The following is a 22,672-nucleotide window of genomic DNA, read 5'->3' as shown; positions in this document are numbered from 1 at the left end:
TATGTAAAATTTGACATTTTTTAAATAAAAAAATTTGTATAAAAATTAAATAATAAAGCATTAAAACTGAATAGTAAAATGTTAAATATATCTCTTAACTTGAAGCTTTAGAACACTTATTAACAAAATCAAGCAATTTATTTATTCTTCTTTTTCTGTTCTAGTTGCACCAACCAATAAATGAACTTTCAATATATAGTTTCGTTCTAATACCCAGTAACTATAATGAATCGATCAAACCCAAGACTAGCTAAGAGCTATCAAAGGTAGAATGGACTGGTAGTACCATTAACATTAAGCTACAAACAAGGCTGATGATGAATGTAGACCTTTCCCCCAAACTTTCTAGCTCTCTCTTTTCAATTTTCATATGGTTTTGGCAGATAAAACAACTCCTTTCAATAGATATAGCATCAGTCAAAGGCAACTCTGCTATCTTTATTTTTATACAACTACTAAATGGAAGTAGTAATTGTAAACTTTCAAAGCTTCATGTCACTGCCCTATCATTAATAGGGTGACCCCATGAATCATGATCATTGATCAAGACAAGAGCTGCCTAAATCATGATAAGAAAGGTACCTTTTTTTTAGTGTTCACATTTTCCTTTGATAGATTCGCTCTTCTCTTCTTTGATGCATTATTTCCGGGTCCTAAACAAACAAAATTTAGCTTAGACTTTTTTTTTTTTTTGAGAAACAAGCTTAGACTAAATTTAAATAAACTTAATTATCATATACAAATATGGACAAAAAAGCATACTAGAAGGCGCTTTGGTTACTTGTATACATTTTTAATGCTTTCACATTCGAGTGTTTTGAATTGCCAACCTCATTGAGATTGGTTGAGAATTGAGAAGCCCTCCAATTGATCAATTTATTTGAACTTTTAACCCATTGATAAACATTCTTTTCTCCTATATCGTCAAATATTTATATGATATATAATTTCACTTGATTTAAACATGTTTTATAGAATGTATTTTTCTGATTCTCTCCTGGCAGAAGTGGAACAGTAATTAACCTCTCATAAAATCCAAGCTGGTCGGTCACCAAACATACAAGCTGGACCACTCTATAACAGGTCATCTAATGATTTGAGAAACCACTGCATTTGCATAGGAGCCAATAAGGGTTGGTGAAAATCTAATTGATTAATTAGAATAAACAACATTTGAAACTGAAAAAGAAACAAACCCCTGTATTAAGTTTCTTCTTCTTCTTTTGTTTTTTTTTTTTTCTTTTTTTGGTGTGCACGAGATTTAATCCTAGATACCTAATTTGAGGGTAAAATATGAACAGGGTTTCTCTCTAAATTACAATTGTTTATATATGTAAGGTTGAATTTTATCAACCATCTTGTTGGCTTTATTCCGTGCCAAATTTGCTTGTATTTTAGCAATTAGTGACCCTGTATTTAGGTGGGAATCATGTAAGGGTAGTGAGTGAGAGAGTGTGAAGAAATGCTCAAGATTGTGCAAGGATGCAGATTGAACTTTCAATATATATATATATATGAATGTGAATTTTGAAAATCTAACTGTTAGATTACATGTTCTTTATATTCTTAATACGCATGTCAAATTTCATTCAAATTTGGTGTTATTTACTATTCGATCAATCAACTTATTTTTTATGCATAATTTTTTACCACAAAATGTAAACATGTTATTGATAACATAACCATTAATCTTTGGTTTTCTTGAAACTTTGCAAGTGTGAAGGTTTATATAATAAGAACATACAATCTAACGGTTAGATTTTCAAACTTCACATTCAATAAAAAAGAAATTGGAGAAGTTTAAATGATTTTTTTTTCCAAATTATTTTAAAGAGAAAAATATAATATTACATTAACATTCTATTGTGTATCATCCTCAATCAAGAAAAAAAGAATCAACTACATCGTTGTTAGCAAAAATATAGATCACATAGCTAGGTCCATGTCATATGCCCAGCCGATTAAGGAAAAGTTCATGTCACAGTTCCTCAAAAAATAAATAAATAAAGCTCATGTCACATGTGTGATGTATCGTAGCTGGCCAGGTCCATTGATTAGGGTTATTTCATGACAACATATAAGATGGTTCTTTATTTCTCAAGTCAGTGTCATGTAATAATTCTTAGATTATGTGCCAAAATACAAGATTTGATTCAAAGAAAAAGTAGATAAATTATTAATGTGTGATTAAGACTTCCAAAATGGAATAAAGTTTGTGGATTATATAAGTCCAACATAAATACCTACCCTAACTAATATATAGAAACAAGCTTTATTTTAATCAAATTTTTTTAGATCCACCTGACTTATCATTCTGTCATACATCACACATTATAGCCGCGGTGGTTGGATCACTCTATCATTAGTTGTGATGTTGTTTTAGATGAAGAGCCCAATAAAGCAAAAAAAAAAAAAAAAAAAATTATCTCAGAATTATCTTCTTTCGTTGTTCAAAGTTCAAACTTTATTTTGCCTATAAAGAAAAAGGGCAGTTTTTTTTTTTTTTTTTGAGTGAAAAAAGGGGTGCATGAATACATAGAATGCAGCAAAAAGAAAACAGTAGAGTCTTCAAACACAGAATTTCACGAAATCTGGGTTCATGTCTCCATGATTTGATTTTTCAATAACTCTACATAATATACAAATTTTTTTTATAAATTGTTGAGGTAGAAAGCGTTAATTGTAGACAATAAATTAATTTTAATATATAATGAACCATGTGAAAATCAATTACAACTTGTAATTTTAGCGAGTTATGATGGTAATATTATTCATTGAGTTTGCTTGTGTTTTGATTTTGGTGAACAGATATGTGTAAGGTGATAGGACCTGTGTTGTGAATTTTTTTTGTGAAAATATTGTACTTGTAAACTTAATTAATAAGAAGGGTTCTTCTCAAAAAAAAATAATAATAAAAGGGAAAAAAAACAATAAGATTATATTCATTCAATTTTTTTTCCTTTTCTTAATCTGGTGCATAGCAAAGAAAAGGACAAGTAATGAAATGGAAGAAAAATGGTTACAAAGTAAGATAGATGTCAATTAAATTTAGCTATTGAGGTAAATCACAATTATGAAGAGCATCTCTAAGACTCTAACATCTCTTCAAACCAATTTTTGAGCTAACCTGGATAGTGAAACCACAAAATGGGGCTCCAACATCTTTTCTATTATGGAGAAAGATTTTTAGAATTTAAAGATTTACAGTGACTCTCGATTTTTAGAATTTAGAGATTTACAGTGACTCTCTTGGTATGGAGAGTTATTGCAAATCAATAAAACATTTTAATCAAATATTCTCTCTCTCTCTCTCTCTCAAAGTTATGGATAAAAATATTTAAAAAATTTTAGTTTAATAAAAGTATTAAATAATAATAATAATAATAATAATAATAGAGAGATTGTTGGAAGGTGTGTTAAAAAAGTGGTTTGGTAGGTAAAAAAAATTATCCTTCAAATTTGGTAAAATTTTGAAGAGACTGCTGAAAATTCTTTAAAGCGCAAAATCCCCTTAGTTAATGATTCTGTATCCACTTTTTTAAGGGATTATGTGCCCAATCACAATAAGTCTCTAATAGAATGATTTTACATCATTTTCGTCTAGTCAACATGTCACTTAAAGATAGTTATTGAGACAACTAAAGGTATTTAGTGGGTAAAAATAAGTCCTGCATACCTCCGTATGTATTTGGATGCAACATTTTACTGTTATTTTATTTATTGAAAGATTATTAAAGTAGAATTGTACTTAGAAATTTGAGACCTTAAAAGGTTGTGTAAAAACTAATAAACTAAAAAGATAAAAGAAAAAATTGATAACCTAAATAGGCTTAACGGTTAATAAACTATTTAAATTTAGAAAGTGTCTGGAAGAAGCACATTACAAAATACTAATTGTAATGGCCAAATGATATAGCTCTTTTAAGGGCTTTTAAGGGGATGCAGTTGGACTCGATAAATCTTCAAATTTAACATCCCTTTTTGTTTGGTTGTATAGCAGTGCCAAAAGTTTTTTTCATATATTTTTTTTACATATCCACTTTTTTTATTTAATTTTTTATAATTCAATAGTTATAAAATAAAAAAGGAAGAAAATATTTGAGTCTTGGACATTTCTGTTGGAAACATCAAGAAATACTAGTTGAGTTATAAAGCTTTAATAGATATCAATTCTTAAGACAATATTTTGACAAACTAAAATAATGCCTAAAAGTTTACCTCACTAAAACCAAACACATTCAATATATGTATGTGTAAATTTAACATGTTGGATAACATTTGAAAAATATGAACCTAAATATCTAACTCTAAACAACATATCAAATTTTTACACATTTTCATATCCATTAGTTAGGGATAGCATAATTGCTTTAGTAACCTTTGTTTGTCTCAGTTGATATTTATTACTCTTTTCTTGCCAGTGTGGTATCTATGTGACATAAAGGGTATTGAGTTCTACCATAGTCTACACTCTACACCACAGACACCAGAAAATTCACAGATTTTTTAAAACAATCACTCACATAGAGCTCCACTCAGTCATTTACCCCTAGACTTATTGAAGGATTTTGGAAAACAAAATGAGAAGGCATTGTTTGGAAATAGTTTTTTTTTTCCCTGAACATCATTATTTTAAGAAAAAACTCCTACGTCCACAGATCGCAGCACCCTATCAGCGTAGAGATTAGACTTTAGAGAATGAGACCGATGCGTTTTTCTTATATTTTAAAGGATTTTCCATTTTCCTTCCAGCTGTTACCGATAATCTAAATGTAAAAAGCCCATTCTTATCAACAAATCACTAAGATCTGTTTGGTTGTTCCATGAATTTGGTAGGCCCATTTACATTTAATCAAACATTTAATGCACAAATAACAAGTCCATAATCTTAAACTAGACCTAAACAAATACAACCTTTGCTATCGTGAATAAGTCATTTCCCTAAAAAAATATTTATAAAAAAATTCACGCATCAATTAAATAATTTTATCCAGCTTTTGGTACAATGGGAGAGGGAAGAGAACATTCCAACGATCCAACTAGATATTTGTGATTATTGAATTACCTCATTCACAATGTTAGCTTATTAAGAACTATATAAAATGTAAAGAAGCCATCAAATTTGTGGGGCAATCAAACAAACCCTAGTGTTTGATCCTGCAAAGACAGTGACTTTCAAATTCCTGATAAGGCATAATCCACATCTAGTCTCCGCAACACCAACGTTGCAACCCACATAACTACAATAACCAGGAAAAAAAAGAGTGAAAATAGAAAACCCTCACCTTCTTAAGATTACAATCAGAAGAAAAGCAAGCTTTTAATTAGGTTCCTTAAATTGAATTTTATTAGAAGGCAATGTAACTCCTAAAACGTAGCACAAATCTCAAGAAAATGGTGACTAGCAGTAAACAATACTCGGGAAATACCATAAAAATTTTCCTGCTTGACTACAAGCTTCAACCGCAATTCCAAACATCTCAATGTTTCGTAGTATTTACAAAAGAGGACTATGAAGCAAACCAAAAAGCAAGGAAAAATGTAATTGTAGACTAGGCTTGCTAAAGCTCATATATGTTGGTAAATGGGGACAGTGCTCCCTAAAGCTTATATGTTCTCTATAGTGTCAGGAACCCAAAACAAGACCCTCCCGAGCAATATTGGTCACACGAAGGACAGCTTGTGCACTTAGAGGAGAGAGTTTTGATTGACAAAAGTTCTCCCAAGAGCCCATATCCGGATGCTCTGATACAGTGGGCGTGAGGTCATGAAATTTCTCATATACAGTCTGTAGCTCCAGTAGAAGGATACGAGCAGCCTCCCTGGACTCTGGAAGTTGGTCACTCAGCTGGGATGCAGCTATTTGGATCAATTTGTCAATACCATATGCTTTAATTCCATCAACACCCTGTTGACATAAACAACATGAGGATATTAGGGAAATAAAGGCAAATATAAAGTAGGTGTCTAGTCACAGTAAGATACCATGTCTATTGATGGCTAATATTGCAACTAATTCTTCCAAAGTTTTTTTCTCTATAAAAAGGACTAACTAGAGATAAGAACTCCTCAAAACCTAATGTGTAACAGCTTACCCATCCCTGAAAACCCAGGTACACCATGCGGTCAATATAAATATATATTTGAAGTTACAGCTACTTTTTTTTACACAGTACTTTCTAAAAATCTTTCCTCCTAATTTTTTTATCAGCCTCACCAAATATTACAGATATAAGCAACAACCACTTAACTATAGGTTTACACGCTGTGAAAAACAAAAACATTCGAAAACAATAACAAAACGTTCAGTAGATCCAGGGACCTCTCCCCAAAAAGAAAGATCAAAAGAATATTATAGCAGTATAAAAACCAATTAGATGAATGTGAAATTTTAATTTTCCTTTTTCCCTAGCTCAGGAAAAAAAATTGATAGGAAGAAATGGGGCAAATACACTAAAAAGAAAGGAAAAAAAGAAGGGGGGGGGGGGGGGGGGCGGGGGGCATCAGAATACAGTTCTGCTGTGTACAATGATACTGTTCCTGAACACAAACACACACAAAAATAGAGGGGAATGCATGAGGTTCTAATTAAAGTGGGTGTATGGATTGGTATATCCAAACTCCAAAGGAACCCTTAAAACTTTTTTTCTCAAAGGTCAATGAAAAGATTACAGAGTCAATACAGCAGAAAAGTGACACCAACAATAAGTAGGTGCACAAAACATTTGTCACATATGTAACACAAGGAAAGGGTGCCTAGACCCATAATGCCAGGATGCACATAAGGTAATTACATTGACAGCAGAGCAGGAAACAAGCAGCACCAGCAGCCGATGCAAACTATGTAGCAATATCTATACATCCACACAGAAGTGCTCAAATAATCTTTAATAGGATATATACATACAAATTATTAACACTGAAATCACAAAAAGCATTTAACTATTTGGATTAACCACATTAAGTATTTAACAAAAGAATTGGATCATCTAAAGTTCAATCAGATGTAAGGGAGAGAGAGAGAGAGAAGTATATATGGGGTCTTAACCATACTGATAAGTGAAAGTTCTTTACATTGTTTTGATAAATCCCATTTAGCATTGCCTTTTTCCTCTCTTTAAAAAGAGTAATAACATTGAAAGATATGAAACAAAGTAAATGATATAAAAGAGAGGTCTAAAATAAAATGAATTGTTATCAACAAAAAAATTGGATGCAGATATGAAATTTTATTAAACACACAAATCAGCAAACGAGCATATCTATTGTCTTTTTCTTACCAGTCGGGGAACACTTCGACAGAAGCACGTTGATGTCTTTGCTCGAATTCGAGGATTCTTGTGCTTAAGATATGGTTGCAGTTTAGGTAACAAAAGAACAGGGGAAACCCATTTCGTCATTGCTACTAAAGCCCTCTCAGCTGCCTCACATACAAAACGTTTGTCTTGTGAAGACTTGAGAAGAAGCTGTAATAGCTGCACCCATCACATTTGATCACATTGAAAAAACGAATAAATTCACATGTCAATGGCAGTAGTCTTTCACTAAAAAGCTAGGTAACCTAAAATGGCAATAAAGTATAAAAAACACGAGTTACCATAGGGTCCAATGAATCAATTATATGATCATTATATGCATTGAAAATGTCTGCAGATGTCATGATTGCAGTTTTGCAAACAGCACTTCTTGGATTCTTCAGGGACTTCACCACCAGTAAAATCACATCTCCCCTATTCACCAGTACATGGTCAACATGAATAAATTTGCCCAAAATAAATGATATTTATAGAAACATTTAACCATACATCTCTGTTACACAATTCAATTAGATCATCCAGTAAAATTTTGCAACTTACAGTATATCGAGCATTGCATCCTTGTGAAATATTGATATTCGGCGTACATTATTGAGTGCTTCACACACCAAAACCCAATCTTTAGACTCCAGTCCAGCTAAGAGTGTCTGAAATATTAAACAAAACAATACAGACATCACACAAAAAGTTAAACTCCATATATCAGAATATTCACGCATAATCATCTGAGGTTAAAAGTCAAAACCAAACACCATAAAAGATAATAAGAACCCCTGCCCAGCAGAATAATTTTAAAAAAGAAGGAATAATACCTTAAGACTTGTATCAACGTCTTCTAGATCATTCAAGTTCTCAGATTCAATGTATTCTACTTCTGGAATTCCAGTTTCTAATACAGTATTAGCAGTCTCATTGCCATTCATTGGAGGTGAAACCAAGGAGACAGAGTTTTTCTTCTGGAATTCTTCAAGATTTTCAGTTGCAGCCCCAATATAAGGCTTTGTAAAACTCCCTTTGCTGGAGCTTTCATTCTTCTTCTCAGATCCAGGTATTGTATTCAGATCTCGAAGAGCATTCTCTGACATCACTTCCTGCATAGAAGTCTGAACAGAACAGAAATCATTTTCAATTTTTCATCATAAACAATGCTATAGAACAAATAGGATGCAAATGGTTGTTGATATGCTCAAATAAAATTTTAGCATGAAGAGAAAGGCAAGTGAATACAAATAAAAACCAGATTTCAATCAATATAAGAAGATTCACACATTCACCCTCGTTTCCTACCCTAGAAGATAAACCAACTTAAGTTTTATAATCCATGTACTCCCATCACCATTTCCAACAATCACATGTGAAAATAGTATTTAAATGCCTTGATAATTGTTGAAGCATCTGACATGTCAGTCTATATGTGCACCTCATGGTGCTTCCCATGTAAGGATCTATAAAAATTGTAGACAAAAACATCCAGTCAACAGATAACCTCTCCGGACTTTATCAATGCCATATTTTTTGGACCATATTTGCAACTCAAATTAAACACAAGTATTAACAAAAGCCTCTCCTGACTTTATCAATGCCACAAGCCCCACAACATCATCTTTTGGCTATACACATCAAACAAAAATCACATCATAGATCTCATCAAGCACCACATGCATTCGTAATTTAGCGATTTTCAAACCAACCCTTTCTCCTTTGAATGCAAGCCGTTTACTAGTGCTTTTAAAATATTTCCTCTCGGTGAATCCAATCCTCAAAGTTCTAGTTTCCATATAGCTACATCATAAAAGCTTACCATTTGGCTTCATTTATAACTTTCAGTCTCTCTCTATGATCAGATTTCACATTTTTCAAGGCCCAATTGACTCCAATTCGTTTAAAGATTTAAAATCCTAGCATTAGGATTTTCAATGGAACTTCAAACCCGATATCTTTAACGCTAAATCACTCCTTTCAAATTCCACCACATTACCCATCAACTCTTAATCACATAATAAGAGATCGACAACCACTTACCAAACAATCTGAAAGCTCCCAAAATTTTGGATTCAACCATGGATCCTCAATAGACTAATCAGGACCAACCACATGTATTCATCAAACGCTATATTATTAGACACCACAACCCTCCTCCTTTTTCCCGAACCGTGAGAAAAATGTATTACACTAAACACTGACACGGAGAGTTCAGAATCTCCTGCCTAATCAAATTTATCTTTCATCTTATTCAAAAGACTAATCTAAATAAGTGTCAACTAGAACATAACATAATGCTTGATCTTATCACTCTCATAGTGAAAAATCTGAAATGAAATATGTATTAGTAATAAATAAAAATTAAAAAAAAAACAAACAAACTAGTGCACAAGCATTTGCAAATCCCTAAAATGACTAATTAGAAATCTCACTACAAAACAAACCCCCAATCCAGTCAAAAACAGTCAAATTCAAATTCAAATTACAAGTAAAACAAGCAAATTGTGTGAATTACAAAACATAGAAATCACATTTACTAGCATCTAACTAAAAAACCCTCAGATACACAAACGGATTCAACAAAAAAACTAAAAACAGACGAAGATCTAGCGCGCTTAAAAAAAAAAAAAAACCGAGCAAACAACAAGATCTCAAGCATCAGGATCGCAAAATCTTTGTTCGGAAAACCACGCATTTCAATCCAATTCTTCACCATTATCAAAATGGAAAGAGAAAGAGAAAGAGAGAGAAAGAGAGTACCAGAGAAATGCGAAGAGAGTAATCGGCGAAATAGTGGTTAAGAGAAAACAGCGTGACTCTTGAGTCCACTCTCTCTCTGTGTGTGAAAAATGTGGCGGACTCTTATAAGAAAGATGTAAAAAATTGTGAAATGTATTGTAACCGGCGAGCGAGAGAGAAAAAAAAAAAAAAAAAACAATTGCAGTCAAATGAAATGAGACGATGCTGCTTATGGTAAAAACCCCGACTAGGCCGGCAAGCACGGGATTTTTTTTTTTTTTTTTTTTGCATGCGATTACCTCGCGACTCTATTTAATATATATTTGTTGTTGGGGATTTTTGGGTTCGTAAATGCCTGTGGTTTTTTAACGTATTATCTAAAATGCCACTTACTACAGCAGTAGCATTTTTTTTTTTGGCGGTTTTGGCTTTGGAAACGCCCCTGGTTTTTCATCAATTTACCTAAAATAACACCACTACGGCTTTGACCTTGGTCATACTAGTTTTTTTCTTATTTTTTAAATGGCAATTTGACAAATTTAAGTGATAATAAATGTAATTAATATAGCAGCACTAATAAAAATAAATATTTTTGTTGAATATTTTTTTTTTTATGTTGTTAAAATTTGATGCTGAGTTTGTGAGACCTATAAACAAATTTTTGTTGTATTCCTAATATTATACTTTTTTTCTGGCCTTTATGAATCTTATTCTATGGATTTAATGTGAATGACGATTTGATTTTTAAGTAATGCTATAAATACAAATTATTTTACAATATTTTTATAAATTGTTGACGTGGTTTTAGCATTTTCTAATAACTATTGATAAATAAAAATGTAATGTTAACGGTGGATCCAGATTAAAACTGGTAAGAATTCGTCACATTAATAATTTTTAAAATGTTGTAAAATAGTTTGTATCTATAGCATTACTCTTTGGTTCTTTTACTTTTAAATTGAAAATTTGAAAATTTATATGAGTAATGCTATTGATATAATTTTTTTTCTTTGATTCTTTTACTTTTAAATTGAAAATTTGAAAATTTATATGAGTAATGCTATAGACACAAATTATTTTACAAAAAATTTTAAAACTAATAATGTGGTGAGTGGTTATTAATTAAAAAAAAATGATGTTAATGGTGGATCTAAATGAAAACCAATAAAAAGTTGATCACATTAACAGTTTGTAAAAAAATGTTGTAAAATAGTTTATAGCTGTAACATTACTTTTTTTTTATATATACAAGATAGAAATTATACTTTAACATAATCTAAGTGTATATGTGTATGAATCTCCCTCCTAGAAACTTGAACCTTAACCCTTACCTCTAACACCCTACAAGTACTTATAATTGTGGAGTGATCACCTAGGGAGCGCGATAGTGCTATAACATTACTAAATTTATATTAATAATGTGAACAAAACATTATGTGATTAAATGCATTAGTTTTTAATTACAAAATACTACTTATAAAATTTGTTACAGACCTGAATGCGTGGTTAATTATTCCTATATTGAAAATTTAATGACCAATTTGATACTTAAATTAAAATTCGATGGTTATATTTGTAAAAATTATTTTTCTTTTATAATAATTAATCGGTGGGATCTGATTTTTTGTTTCTACTACTTACTTTGCGATTATTAAAATAAATAAATAAAAAAATCTACTATTTACTTTGCTTTTTTTTTTTTTTTTTGGCTGAATTACTTACTTTGCTTAATAACGTTAAATTTGTTAATTTTAATAAAGAGAAGAAAAAGGTTTGGGGTTTTGAACTGACGCTCCAACACAAGAAAATGAAATTTCTGTAATGATGGCTTATGATTGGAAAAGGATTACTCAATTAATTGAGTTGGGGGGGAAAGGGATTTGTTATTCTGTAAACGCCAAAGGTTGATTAATTCGACCATGTGATTGATCACAACCGTTGGATTCCTCTCTAATTGTGAATCTAAGGTTGGTTAATCAAAAGATCAAAGGTCTAATTACAGGTTGGCAATGTGATGTTTATCTGTAATTGGGTTTCTTTTTTTTTAAACTTGGTAAAATTTATGGGTGATTAGATTGTAGAATTGTAGCTAATAAAGGTGGAATAGAATAGAAGGCTTGCTTTGCCCTTCTTTAACTTTTTTTTTTTTTAAAATCAGGAATTTTGGGCCCCCTTTTTACATACAAGAATGTTGTAACAGCACCACATGGGGTTCCAAACCGCTAATGTCGGTGCGCCCATGTGGCCATACCTTCCCATTATTGTGGAGGTGACATAAGCTGCTTTTTGTTTTGAGTTTGTGTTGATCAAGATTCTTTTCATTTTTTGGAGTAATTTCTTTTGGTAGAAAATAGAATTCTTTTTAAGTTTTATCATATGAATTTTAAATGAGCGGATGAAATTCATTACATAACTGTTGATATTATTTGTACTTACATTATTATTGATATAAGACAAAATTCAAGTAAGATCAGTGTTAGTTCCTAGATTCTTTTTTTTTTTTGAGACAATAGCTCCTAGATTCCTTAATTAAATAATTCATGTAGCCAATTTACCAAAGTTAGTATAAATGGACATAGCTTGTATCAGTGCATTAGTGCACTGAACACATTGGGGCATCCAGTGCATTAGTGCATCTTAATGTTTCTCAATATAAACGATATCAAATTATCTTTAATGTTGATAGCATAATAAAATTTCATATCAAATTATTTATTTTATATATATATATATACACACACAAATATTCAATCAAGTATGCATTTGGGTAGAAATTATTTTACCCTGCATCTGCGTTTCTAGCATTTCACGCCTTTTTTTTTTTTTTAATTGAGAAGCACATGAACATAGACCTACTAGTGGGTCCCGTACACACTACCTTGTTGACAACCAAATTTGCACTGGAATGGCACTGTTCAGGGTCTCATGCACTGTTTACGGGACCCACAAACCTTTTTTTCCAACTACTTTTTCATAAAAATAGGTCTCACGGCACTATTCACACATTTAAAAATTATTTTGCTACAGTATTTTCAGTTTTTAGCAAAACAAGCAGTATCCAAACGGACCCTAAGTTATGGATTGCACAACCTAAGTTTTGGCTTTAGTCCATTGCGATGGGAACAACCAAGTTTGGCTCTGGTGATTAGTGGTTCAAAGTTTCAAACATCACCAGAGCCTTCTACTCCCTTATGGGTTCATGACGGTTCAACATTGGAGGAGGTGAACTAAAGCATTGGCAGCCAAGCACGAATAGAAGACATTGCCATTTGATTCGTCACATTTACTAGTGGTGACAATCAACAGGGTAAAAGGCAAGTGAATTATCGAACACACTGAGTCTTGGTTTTGGTGTAGGCCTGTTTCATGGTGGTTCTAATACCATTGATTGAGGTGATTGGGTTATTATTTTTATTTGTGCAAATGTAAAGTGCAAACTAACCAAATATTTTGACGGGTCCTAATAGGCTAAGGCTAACAAAATGAATTAATTTTGACTAGTCATAGCTGTCTCTCTATCTCTTAGGAAGGATGGTCCCCCATTCTCCCTTTAGGCAGTAGAAGAGTTTTGTCCCTTACAGTAGTAAGGAGTGTTTTGTTTCTTCTCTTGTTTAATCTCTGTGTGCTATTTTTTTGTAGGGTATTTGGGAAATAGTTTTTCCTCTCTTCTTTTTCTGCACCTTTTTTCTCATCATGGAAGATCTAGCAGCCATTTGGGATAACCTATCTCTGTCCTAAAAAGAACAAACTGGATACACTATGCGAGCTGATCATCGTATAGGGGAGTACATGTTGGTTGCCAAATTTCTAACTCCACGTTTCTTGCTAATGGAGGCGGTGGCTAGAATGTTCAAGCAGGTGTGAAGGTCGACAAACGGCTTCAAGATTAGGCATATTGGAGACCACAAGTGCCTATTTGTCTTCAATAATCTTCCTGATGTGGACCGTATTATAAAAAATCAGCCCTGGAGTTTCGACAAATACTCAGTCGTTATTCAAAGGTATGATGGTGAATCCCCTGCTCATGAATTAATCTTTAATAAGGCTACATTTTAGGTGCAGGTTCACGACATACCTTACAAGTACATGACGAAGCATATGAGCGAATGTTTATGTGATATTATTGGTGAAGTGCAAAAATGCTCCGGGGCTGTCGATGATGATGGGGGTCAGTTCATGAGGGTTCGAGTAACTCTCGACTTAAACTTGCCGTTGTGTTGGGGTTGTGTTATTACTCTTGAAGGAGGGGGTAAGTCTTGGGTCTCTTTCAAGTATAAGCACCTTCCGAATTTATGTTACTGGTGTGGTCGTCTAAGCCACGGCGACAAAAACTATGATTTATGGATTAACAGTAAGGGTACTCTTAAGGCTAAAAATCAACAATTTGGGTCATGCTTAAGAGCCGCACCATACACCTCTGCCGGTAAAGATGTCATCTACGTTCCGGGGTACTATGAGGACCGGTACTCAAGGCAGAATAAACTTTCACAAGCCCCGGTGATTGAAACGGTGGTGGAGGAGGGTGTTAACTCAAAGGCGCCAGTGGAGCAACTTGATAAGGAAAAGGTGCAACAGGAGGGGATCATTAATGCAGTGTCCGTTTCAATTTTAAATTCCCCGGCTGGCATGGAGGGAGTTACGCATGATGAACCAAAAAAATCGATTCCTAGTATTTCGGAGGCAATATCCCAATCAGATTTGGTAATCCCAACAGATTAGAATCCTAGTAATGTCAAGGATGTATATTCGGACACATTAAAGGAGATTGATACGGAGATTTTTAAATTCGATTCTCCTGGCCACATCAGTGTTGTGGGGGCTTCTCCATGCAACCATACAGTCCGTGGTGCTCCATCCCTCACCCCCAAGCATGTGATTCACTTAAGCAGCTTATTTCCATCTAGTTTCAGAATTCTACGTTGACTGAAGTTCCAATCTTGACTGATATCTCTGTGCCCTACCCAAGTACCTGGAAAAGAATTCCTCACCTTAGTCATGAGGCTGCTTTCTCTGAAGCAACGCACTCTTCCTCAAAACGGCCTTCTTCTCTACTTCAGGATTCAAATGAGTTACCTAGTAAAAGACGTTTGGTTTCTTAGGTGGAGTCAGGAAGTACTATTCTATTGGCAAAGACTGATATCCAATTCTGCCAGGAGCCATGAGTGTCCTAGTTTGGAATTTTCGTAGGCTTGGGAACCCACAGACAATTCGAGAGCTCGGGAATTTTGTTCGGGCACAAGATCCTGCGGTCATGTTCTTGGCCGAGACATGGCTGGATGAAGTTAGGCTAAAGTCTCTTTTGCAGAATTTTGTTTATGACCAGATGTTTGTTGTTTCAAAAATAAAGCAGGGGGGCGGACTAGCTCTTCTGTGGAGGTCTGATTTTGATGTTAAGGTGGTCTCTTCTTCACTCAACCATATTGATGCAGTGATTAATTCGGGTAAGGAAAACTCTTGGAGATTTACCGGTTTCTACGGCAACCCCGAGACTCACAAGCACCACGAATCTTGGGCTATTCTAAAAAATCTTAACCGAAACTTTTCTTTGCCATGGTTATGTGCAGGTGATTTTAACGAGATTTTAAGGTCTCATGAAAAGAAAGGTGGTAGAGCAAGACCGGAGGTTCAGATGAGGGATTTCCGTGAAACATTAGATGAATGTGTTTTTGCTGACTTGGGGTTTATTGGACAAAAATTCACTTGGTGTAAAAGATTGACAGGTGGTGTTACAGAATGGGAGCGCCTTGACAGATCTGTAGCTAATCATGAAAGGATTTCTCTGTTTCCGAGTTATTCAGTAACTCATCTTGATATGGCTTTCTCGGATCATAAGCCTTTAAGTATTCATATGGAGGGGCTGCCAATTCGAAATCAAAGACCTTGGAGGTTTGAACAAGTATGGTTAAATGATGAGTCTTGTTGTACTATGGTGGAAGCAGCTTGGGAGAGCCCTTTTTTCTCTTCTAATCCGATGTCAGTGGTTAAGGCTAATGTGAACAATTGTCAGAGGATATTGAAAGAGTGGAGTAGGGTTTCTTTTGGTAATATCTCTCGGACTCTAGCTGAAAAGAAAAAGCAAATCAAAGTGGCGGAAGGGGAAGTGGTAAGAAGTGGTAATGGTGACTGGTTACATGTTTTGAAGGCAGAATTGAGAGAACTCCTTACCAAGGAAGAGAAGCTTTGGCAGCAACGTTCAAAGCTGCATTGGCTTAAAGAAGGGGACCAAAACACACGTTACTTTCATGGTAAAGCTTATTAGAGGTGTAGGAAAAATTGCATCAAACGCCTAAGAAATCCAAATGGGGAGTGGGTTGAAGGTGATGATCGAATAACTTAATTGTTTATTGACTACTATAGTGAGCTTTTCTCAACCTCAAATCCAAATCAATTGGAGGAAGTGTTGGTCACTATTTCTCAGGTTGTACTAGATTCAATGAATGCGGATTTGGTGAAATCTTTTGTGAAGCAAGAGGTGGATATGGCTCTAAAACAGATGGCACCTTTGAAAGCGATGGGTCCAAATGGCATGCCCCCTATCTTCTATCAACACTATTGGGATTCCATGGGTGATGACGTGTCTTGTGCTGTACTTTCTTGTCTCAATTCAGGTTCTATCCCAGCTAGTCTCAATCATACTTATATCACCCTTATTCCCAAATTAAAAAATTTGGAAAGAGTTTCTGATTTTAGGCCTATATCCTTATGTAACATTTTGTACAAGCTAATTTCCAAGGTGTTAGCTAACCGTTTGAAAAGCCTGTTGCCTTATGTTGTATCAGGATCTCAGAGTGCTTTTAAATCTGACAAGGCTATCTCGGATAATATTTTGGTAGCTTTTGAAACGCTACATCACATGAAGATTAAAAAAACGAGGAAAGAGGGGTTTATGGCTATGAAATTGGATGTGAGTAAGGCTTACGATAGAGTTGAGTGGATTTTTTTGGAGCAATTGATGCGGAGGATGGGTTTCCATGGGAGATGAGTAGATTTGGTAATGGCTACAATTAAATCTGTTTCTTATTCCTTTTTGATCAATGGAGTTCCTTAAGGTTTCATTAAGCCAACAAGGGGGATTCGTCAAGGCGATCCCCTATCTCTTTATCTTTTTTTGTTGTGCTCGAAGGGTTTAAATGGGCTACTCAAAAAAGCCGTGGCTAGGGGTGATTTAAGGGGTTTCCCACTTTGTAAGAATGGTCCACAAATCTCGCATCTATTCTTCGCCGATGACAGACTGATTTTTTGTCGTGTGAAGATGGGTGATGTGCAAACAATTCAATCAGCTTTAGCCCTATATGAGAGAGCATCCGGGCAAAAAATAAATGGTACTAAAACAAACCTTTTTTTTTGGTAAATCTGTCCTTGAGAGCACCGAATCAGATTTGAAGAATTTCCTAGGTGTACCAGAGATTAAGGAGTATGAAAAGTATCTTGGGTTGCCGGCTATGGTGGGTAGAAAAAAAAAGGAAAGCTTTATCTATATAAAGGAGAGGATCTAGGGGAAACTTCAAGGGTGGAAGGAGAAACTTTTGTCACAAGCCGGAAGGGAGGTGTTATTGAAAGCTATTATGCAAGCAATTCCAACCTTTGCCATGAGTTGTTTCCAACTACCCATGAACCTTTGCCATGAGATTAAGGTTATGATAAAAAAAAAAAATTTGGGGTCAACGTGGTGAGAGACGGAATATTCATTAGAAAAATTTGGAGTCTTTGTGTTTGCCAAAAAATGAAGGTGGGATGGGTTTTAAAGAGCTTAGGAAGTTCAATGATGCCATGTCAGCTAAACAAATATGGCAGCTGGTTCATGATAAAGAGTCTCTCTTTTACCGGGTTTTCAAGGCTAAGTTTTTCCCCTCGGATGATATTTTTTCAGCTCAAGTCAAATCGGGGTCCTATGCTTGGCGGAGTATTCTTAAGACTCGATACTTAATTATTGAAGCTAGATATAGAGTGGGTAATGGCCAAACAGTCCGGATTTATCAAGATCGTTGGTTGCCAGGTGACTGGTCAGGCAAGGTGATCTCTCTCCCCTCCTTGCTATCTGCTGATGTGAGAGTAGCAGACATCATTGATGCTGATTTGGGTTGGTGGAATGTGTATCTATTGGAAAGAGTTTTTCTGCCGTTTGAGGCACAAAAAATAAAGTCCATCCCTCTATGTCTGATTCCACAGGAAGACACTTTGGTTTGGCCAAAAACTAAGGATGGTCAGTATTCCGTGAAGCTTGGTTATCAATTGTTATGTGCTAAAGAGCTTAGTGGTTCAGCATTGGGATCTTCAAATGAGGTGAATCGTAGGATGTGGTCAGGCCTTTGGAGGTTGAAGGTGCCTAACAAAGTTAAGACATTTGTGTGGCGGGCTTGTTCCGAGTCTTTTCCTACGATGGTGAATTTGGCAAGGCGAAGGGTGGTGCTCTCAAACAGCTACACAAGCTGTAACAGAGAGCCTGAGTTTGTGATTCGTGCTTTATGGGGTTGTGAGAAGGTGAAGGGGGCTTGGGTACTAACTTTGATGAGTTGCGGAGTGTAACAAATTAAAATTTATTTTTTGTTGATCTTTTCAGGTTAGCGCTGTAGAATCCCCGTGGAGTTGAAGGTTTCATCATGATTTGCTGGTTTATTTGGAATCGGCAAAACAAAATCAGAGTCAATGAGGTCGTTGCATCCCTTGAGAAGATCCCGGAGTTGGCGCAAAAGCATCTACCGGAATTCCGGCAGTTTTGTACGAAACCTAAATCAAAGAAGCTGCCGAGGAAAGTCATTTGGAAGCCACCCGATGCAGGTCTGTTGAAAACAAACTTTGACGGTGTGGTTTTTGAAGATTTGGGAGCTGCAGGAATTGGAGTGGTGGTGCGTAATTCTTCCGGTGAAGTTTTGGCTGCACTGTCCGAAATTATTCCACTACCTTCATCCATTGCTGCACTGGAAACAATTGCAGCAAGGCGGGCTATCCTGTTTGTCCGTTACCTTGGTTTCAGTGGCACAATTTTGGAAGGAGATTCTAAAGAGGCTATTTCAGCTATTAAGAAGCAGAGTTTCCAGCACCCAGTGGTGGGCCATTTAGTTAAAGACATTGTGTCTTTAGTCAGTTCGTTTCAGTACTATTCTTTCTTGCACACACGTTGGCAAGACAATGTTTTAGCACATGCGTTGGCTAGACGAGCAAGATTGTCTTTTCTTACTTTAGTTTGGATGAACTCCGTTCCTGCGGATATTTATCGGTTCTTTGTATCTGACATTCCAGTAATGAAATGATTTTTTTTTGGCTTGGTCGGTCAGGCCTGATTCTCCAAAAAAAAAAAAAAAAAAAAAAAAATTGAGTTGAAAGATGATATCCTATTGGTTGATGAATCTAATTATAGTAAACATGCAAGCACTAAACAATTCAATGTGGTTAATGTTATCTTTTTAATTACTTTAAGATAATTAATTATATTTATCTTCAATAAAATGTATTTATCTTAATTAATTAATTAGAGTTGTAATAGTGGACAAATACAATCAGGAAAGAGCCCAAGTCTTTTGGGAGTCCATCTTTCAAGAAACTAATCCCATATGGACTCAAACACTTATTGTGATAAGAATTCCTCAATTGTTATTCATAAAAAAAAAAAAAAAAAAAAAAAAAAAAAAAAAAAAAAAAAAAAAAAACAGAATTCCTCAATTGTTGATTCAGAGATTTTTATTTTTTTTTTCAGGGTAAGACTAAAACACTTCTATCTATTATATAAAAAATAGGAGTCTCAGCTCTCAAAGGTCTACAGGTGAGTGGTGACCCAAGGGGTCCAGATTATCACTTAAGATAATCTTAGGAAACCTTTAAAGCTAGTTTACCAAACCCAGTAAAACCCACGAATTTGTATTCTTTTGGGCATATTTTCACCACTCACACACCTTCTCACAATATACACAAATCACTATAGTTCCCCTAGGATTCACCTATGCACGCCAGTTTACATAGTTTACAGGGAACTGCTTTCATCAACAAGAAGCATCAATTTTTTTGGAGAACCCATTTAGCAAGGTGGAGACCTAAAGGAAACAATCCAAGATTAATAAAGGAGCACGAAGAATCGGTACACCCTGTGGCCATCAGCCGTTCGAAACCCAAAGTACATTTAGGTAATCTTTTATTATTTGATGATTCCTTTTGTTTTTATAACATTTTGATTAGGTTTTCACTACGCTTTGATATACAATTAAAAAAAAAAAAAAAAAACAAAAAAACAAAACAAAGCAAGAAACATTCATTGGGATAGATCTTTCATGTTATTTTTAATGTTTTTGTTCTGATAATTTTAAATCTGTGCATCTCATGTTAAATGCTATGATCATGTTTTGCTGTATTCATATAAACATATCTTTAATTAGAATTAGCCTCTGAGCATATGCTGTAACATGATTAAAATTTGCAGTAATTAGAATTTCATGTTTATCTAGATGTTCATACATTATTAATTTAAATTTTTGCATAAAATCATATAAGAGACAAATACGGAATTCTGTTTTTTTATTGTTTAATTCTATCATCGAGGATTGATCTTTATATATTTTCTTTACGTAAGAATGATGTTGACTCGCATGAAATAATGAGAAATTGGTTAGAACAGCTAGATTTTTTTGACAATAGGTTAGAAATAGTTTGGAACATCTAGATTTGATATCTTTTTGGGCCCAGAATTTCATATGAAAAGACTGAAATCTTTTTGGACAAGGCCTAGCCTGCGTAGAGTTAAGAAACCCTTCTAAGCTTTTTTTTTGGATTTTTAGTAGACATGGCCCAGATTCCATGTTGCATTATATACGAAGCCCTGTGTTCGCACAGCATGATGTAAAAGGACCTTATTTACTACCCATATAGACCTAACACTAGTATTACCCATTCGACTTATCAAAAAAAAAAAAAAAAAAAGTATTACCCATTCGACATAGAGTCAATAAGTTCATATCGAATATACTATTTTTTCTTTTATTTTTGAGAGAGTTTCAATTTATGGTGTTCGCTTTTGATAATAACTCTTTATTATCAAACTAAGATATTAATCAGTTTTTGGTGTAGGCAGGGATTGAACTCCATATCTCTTATTTAACTATCAGAGACTTTACCAATTAGCTCACACTCTTTTTTCATTTAGCCAAAAAAAAAAAAAAAAAACCAAACCTAACATTGTAACATGGGTGTTTGCTATCAATGAAATAATCTTATATATATATATATATATATATAGTTTCAATCTATTGAGGAGGAATTGAATTCATATTTCTTATTTAACTATTAGAGACTTTACCAATTAAATAATAAAATAACCTGGTTTAGTTGTTGGCTTTGTGTTTGCTAGGATCAAATTCAAAGCAAAATGAACACAATCTAATAAAATTGGATCTGTCAAATTTGGAGGAGTTTACCCATTACGTACAAATAAGCCCAATTTTCCTGTTTAGATTGGTACTGAGTCCATTCTCAAAAAAAGAAAAGAAAAAAAAGATTGGTACTGAGTCTTTATGACTTTTCCACTGTTAGCCACCAAATCGGTGTGAATGTTATGATTGCTTGTATATAATCATGACAAATTAAATCCATCTACTACAATTAATTTTACAGCATGACCGAAAAACCAAAAAAAAAAAAAATTTACAGTAATTTCAGCATGTGCAATTATTTATGTTACCGCTTTCACCAATGAAATCGCACTTTTCTTAGCCGTGCATAGAAGAAGAAGCGTCTAGTCTTTTTGCGTGAACTCCACCAATGACACGCTTTACTTTGTCTGACACTTGTCATGGTACCTCTTATTAGTTTGACCATGGCAATGCAAATCCGACTTATAGTTCCCTAGATATCATGCCCCACCTTTTTAAACAGGTTCTAGATTGATGCTGTACAATTCAGATATTGAGTTTTCTACTTTTCTTTCTTTAAGCTTAGATTTGTGAAATTCAGATATTAGGATTTTTTTTTTTTTTTGTTTAGCAAAAAAAAAAAAAAAAAAAGCTATCTTATGTTTGAGTTAGTATATATTTAACCTTTAAAAGGCTTTTTTTTTTTTCACTGAAAATAAAAAGTATAATTTTATTTTTATTTAATTTATTTTTTAAATAAATGAAAATAAACCAACTCCAATGCGTACTTTTTTTAATTTTATTTTTATGGAATCTCCAACACATACTTGGTTAAAGTAACAATGCAGAAATAATTGTGCTCTGCACATATCATAGGAGAAATTATTGTGTACTCCTAGAATATCTAATAATTTTCCCATATCATAGAAATGTCTGAATAAATGGGATTAAAAGTTGTCAAATTTGGTAATAGTAAAAAAGTAAAGCATTAAACTGCTCAAAGTTAATTATAACTTGGATGACCTTCATAATCCTTAACTAAAAGGCAACTAGCCGATCATAATAACCAAATGTAAATTTACGCAACTTGAGCTAAGAATTTTGTAACTCAATTGATTGACACATCTTGATGTATCTATAACATCAAGAGTTTAATTCTCTCATTCCCTATAGCAACAATTAAATTACAGGGCGGTTTTCATCTCTCTAGCATTTTTTTTTTTTTTTTTTTTGTTTCAAAAAACTAGAAGGTAGAAGATTTTTTCTTCTATGTAAGTAAACCAAGGAAACAAAGGGATG

The 22,672-nt window shown here is 34.0% G+C and overlaps 2 protein-coding genes across 2 annotated transcripts; one reads left to right on the top strand and one right to left on the bottom strand.

The window, feature by feature from the left end:
- Positions 1-5,402: 5,402 nt before the first annotated feature.
- Positions 5,403-10,299, bottom strand: LOC126714910 (uncharacterized). The gene is made up of 6 exons (XM_050415321.1): positions 10,059-10,299; positions 8,129-8,419; positions 7,857-7,963; positions 7,598-7,730; positions 7,281-7,475; positions 5,403-5,908 (listed from the first exon to the last, which is right to left on the bottom strand). The coding sequence occupies exons 2-6, from the start codon at positions 8,411-8,413 to the stop codon at positions 5,627-5,629; spliced, it is 1,002 nt and encodes a 333-aa protein (XP_050271278.1). The 5' UTR covers positions 8,414-8,419; positions 10,059-10,299; the 3' UTR covers positions 5,403-5,626.
- A 4,896-nt stretch (positions 10,300-15,195) lies between these two features.
- Positions 15,196-16,296, top strand: LOC126702870 (uncharacterized). Its single transcript, XM_050401739.1, has one exon. The coding sequence runs from the start codon at positions 15,196-15,198 to the stop codon at positions 16,294-16,296; it is 1,101 nt and encodes a 366-aa protein (XP_050257696.1).
- The last annotated feature ends 6,376 nt before the right edge of the window (positions 16,297-22,672 follow it).

This window comes from Quercus robur, chromosome 2 (assembly GCF_932294415.1).
Source record: "Quercus robur chromosome 2, dhQueRobu3.1, whole genome shotgun sequence".
In the NCBI taxonomy this organism is placed as follows: domain Eukaryota; kingdom Viridiplantae; phylum Streptophyta; class Magnoliopsida; order Fagales; family Fagaceae; genus Quercus; species Quercus robur.
Note: the sequence above shows the minus strand (reverse complement) of the source record. Positions and strands in the feature narration are given on the sequence as shown.

Bases quoted from the DNA above. Each gene is read 5' to 3' on its own strand.
- LOC126714910 (XM_050415321.1), bottom strand. From the start codon at position 8,413: ATGCAGGAAGTGATGTCAGAGAATGCTCTTCGAGATCTGAATACAATA. The intron at 7,964-8,128 runs GTATTATTCCTT...TTAATATTTCAG, and splicing joins ACGTTGATACAAGTCTTAAG to ACACTCTTAGCTGGACTGGA. The intron at 7,731-7,856 runs GTAAGTTGCAAA...ACTGGTGAATAG, and splicing joins GATGCAATGCTCGATATACT to GGGAGATGTGATTTTACTGG.
- LOC126702870 (XM_050401739.1), top strand. From the start codon at position 15,196: ATGAGTGTCCTAGTTTGGAATTTTCGTAGGCTTGGGAACCCACAGACA.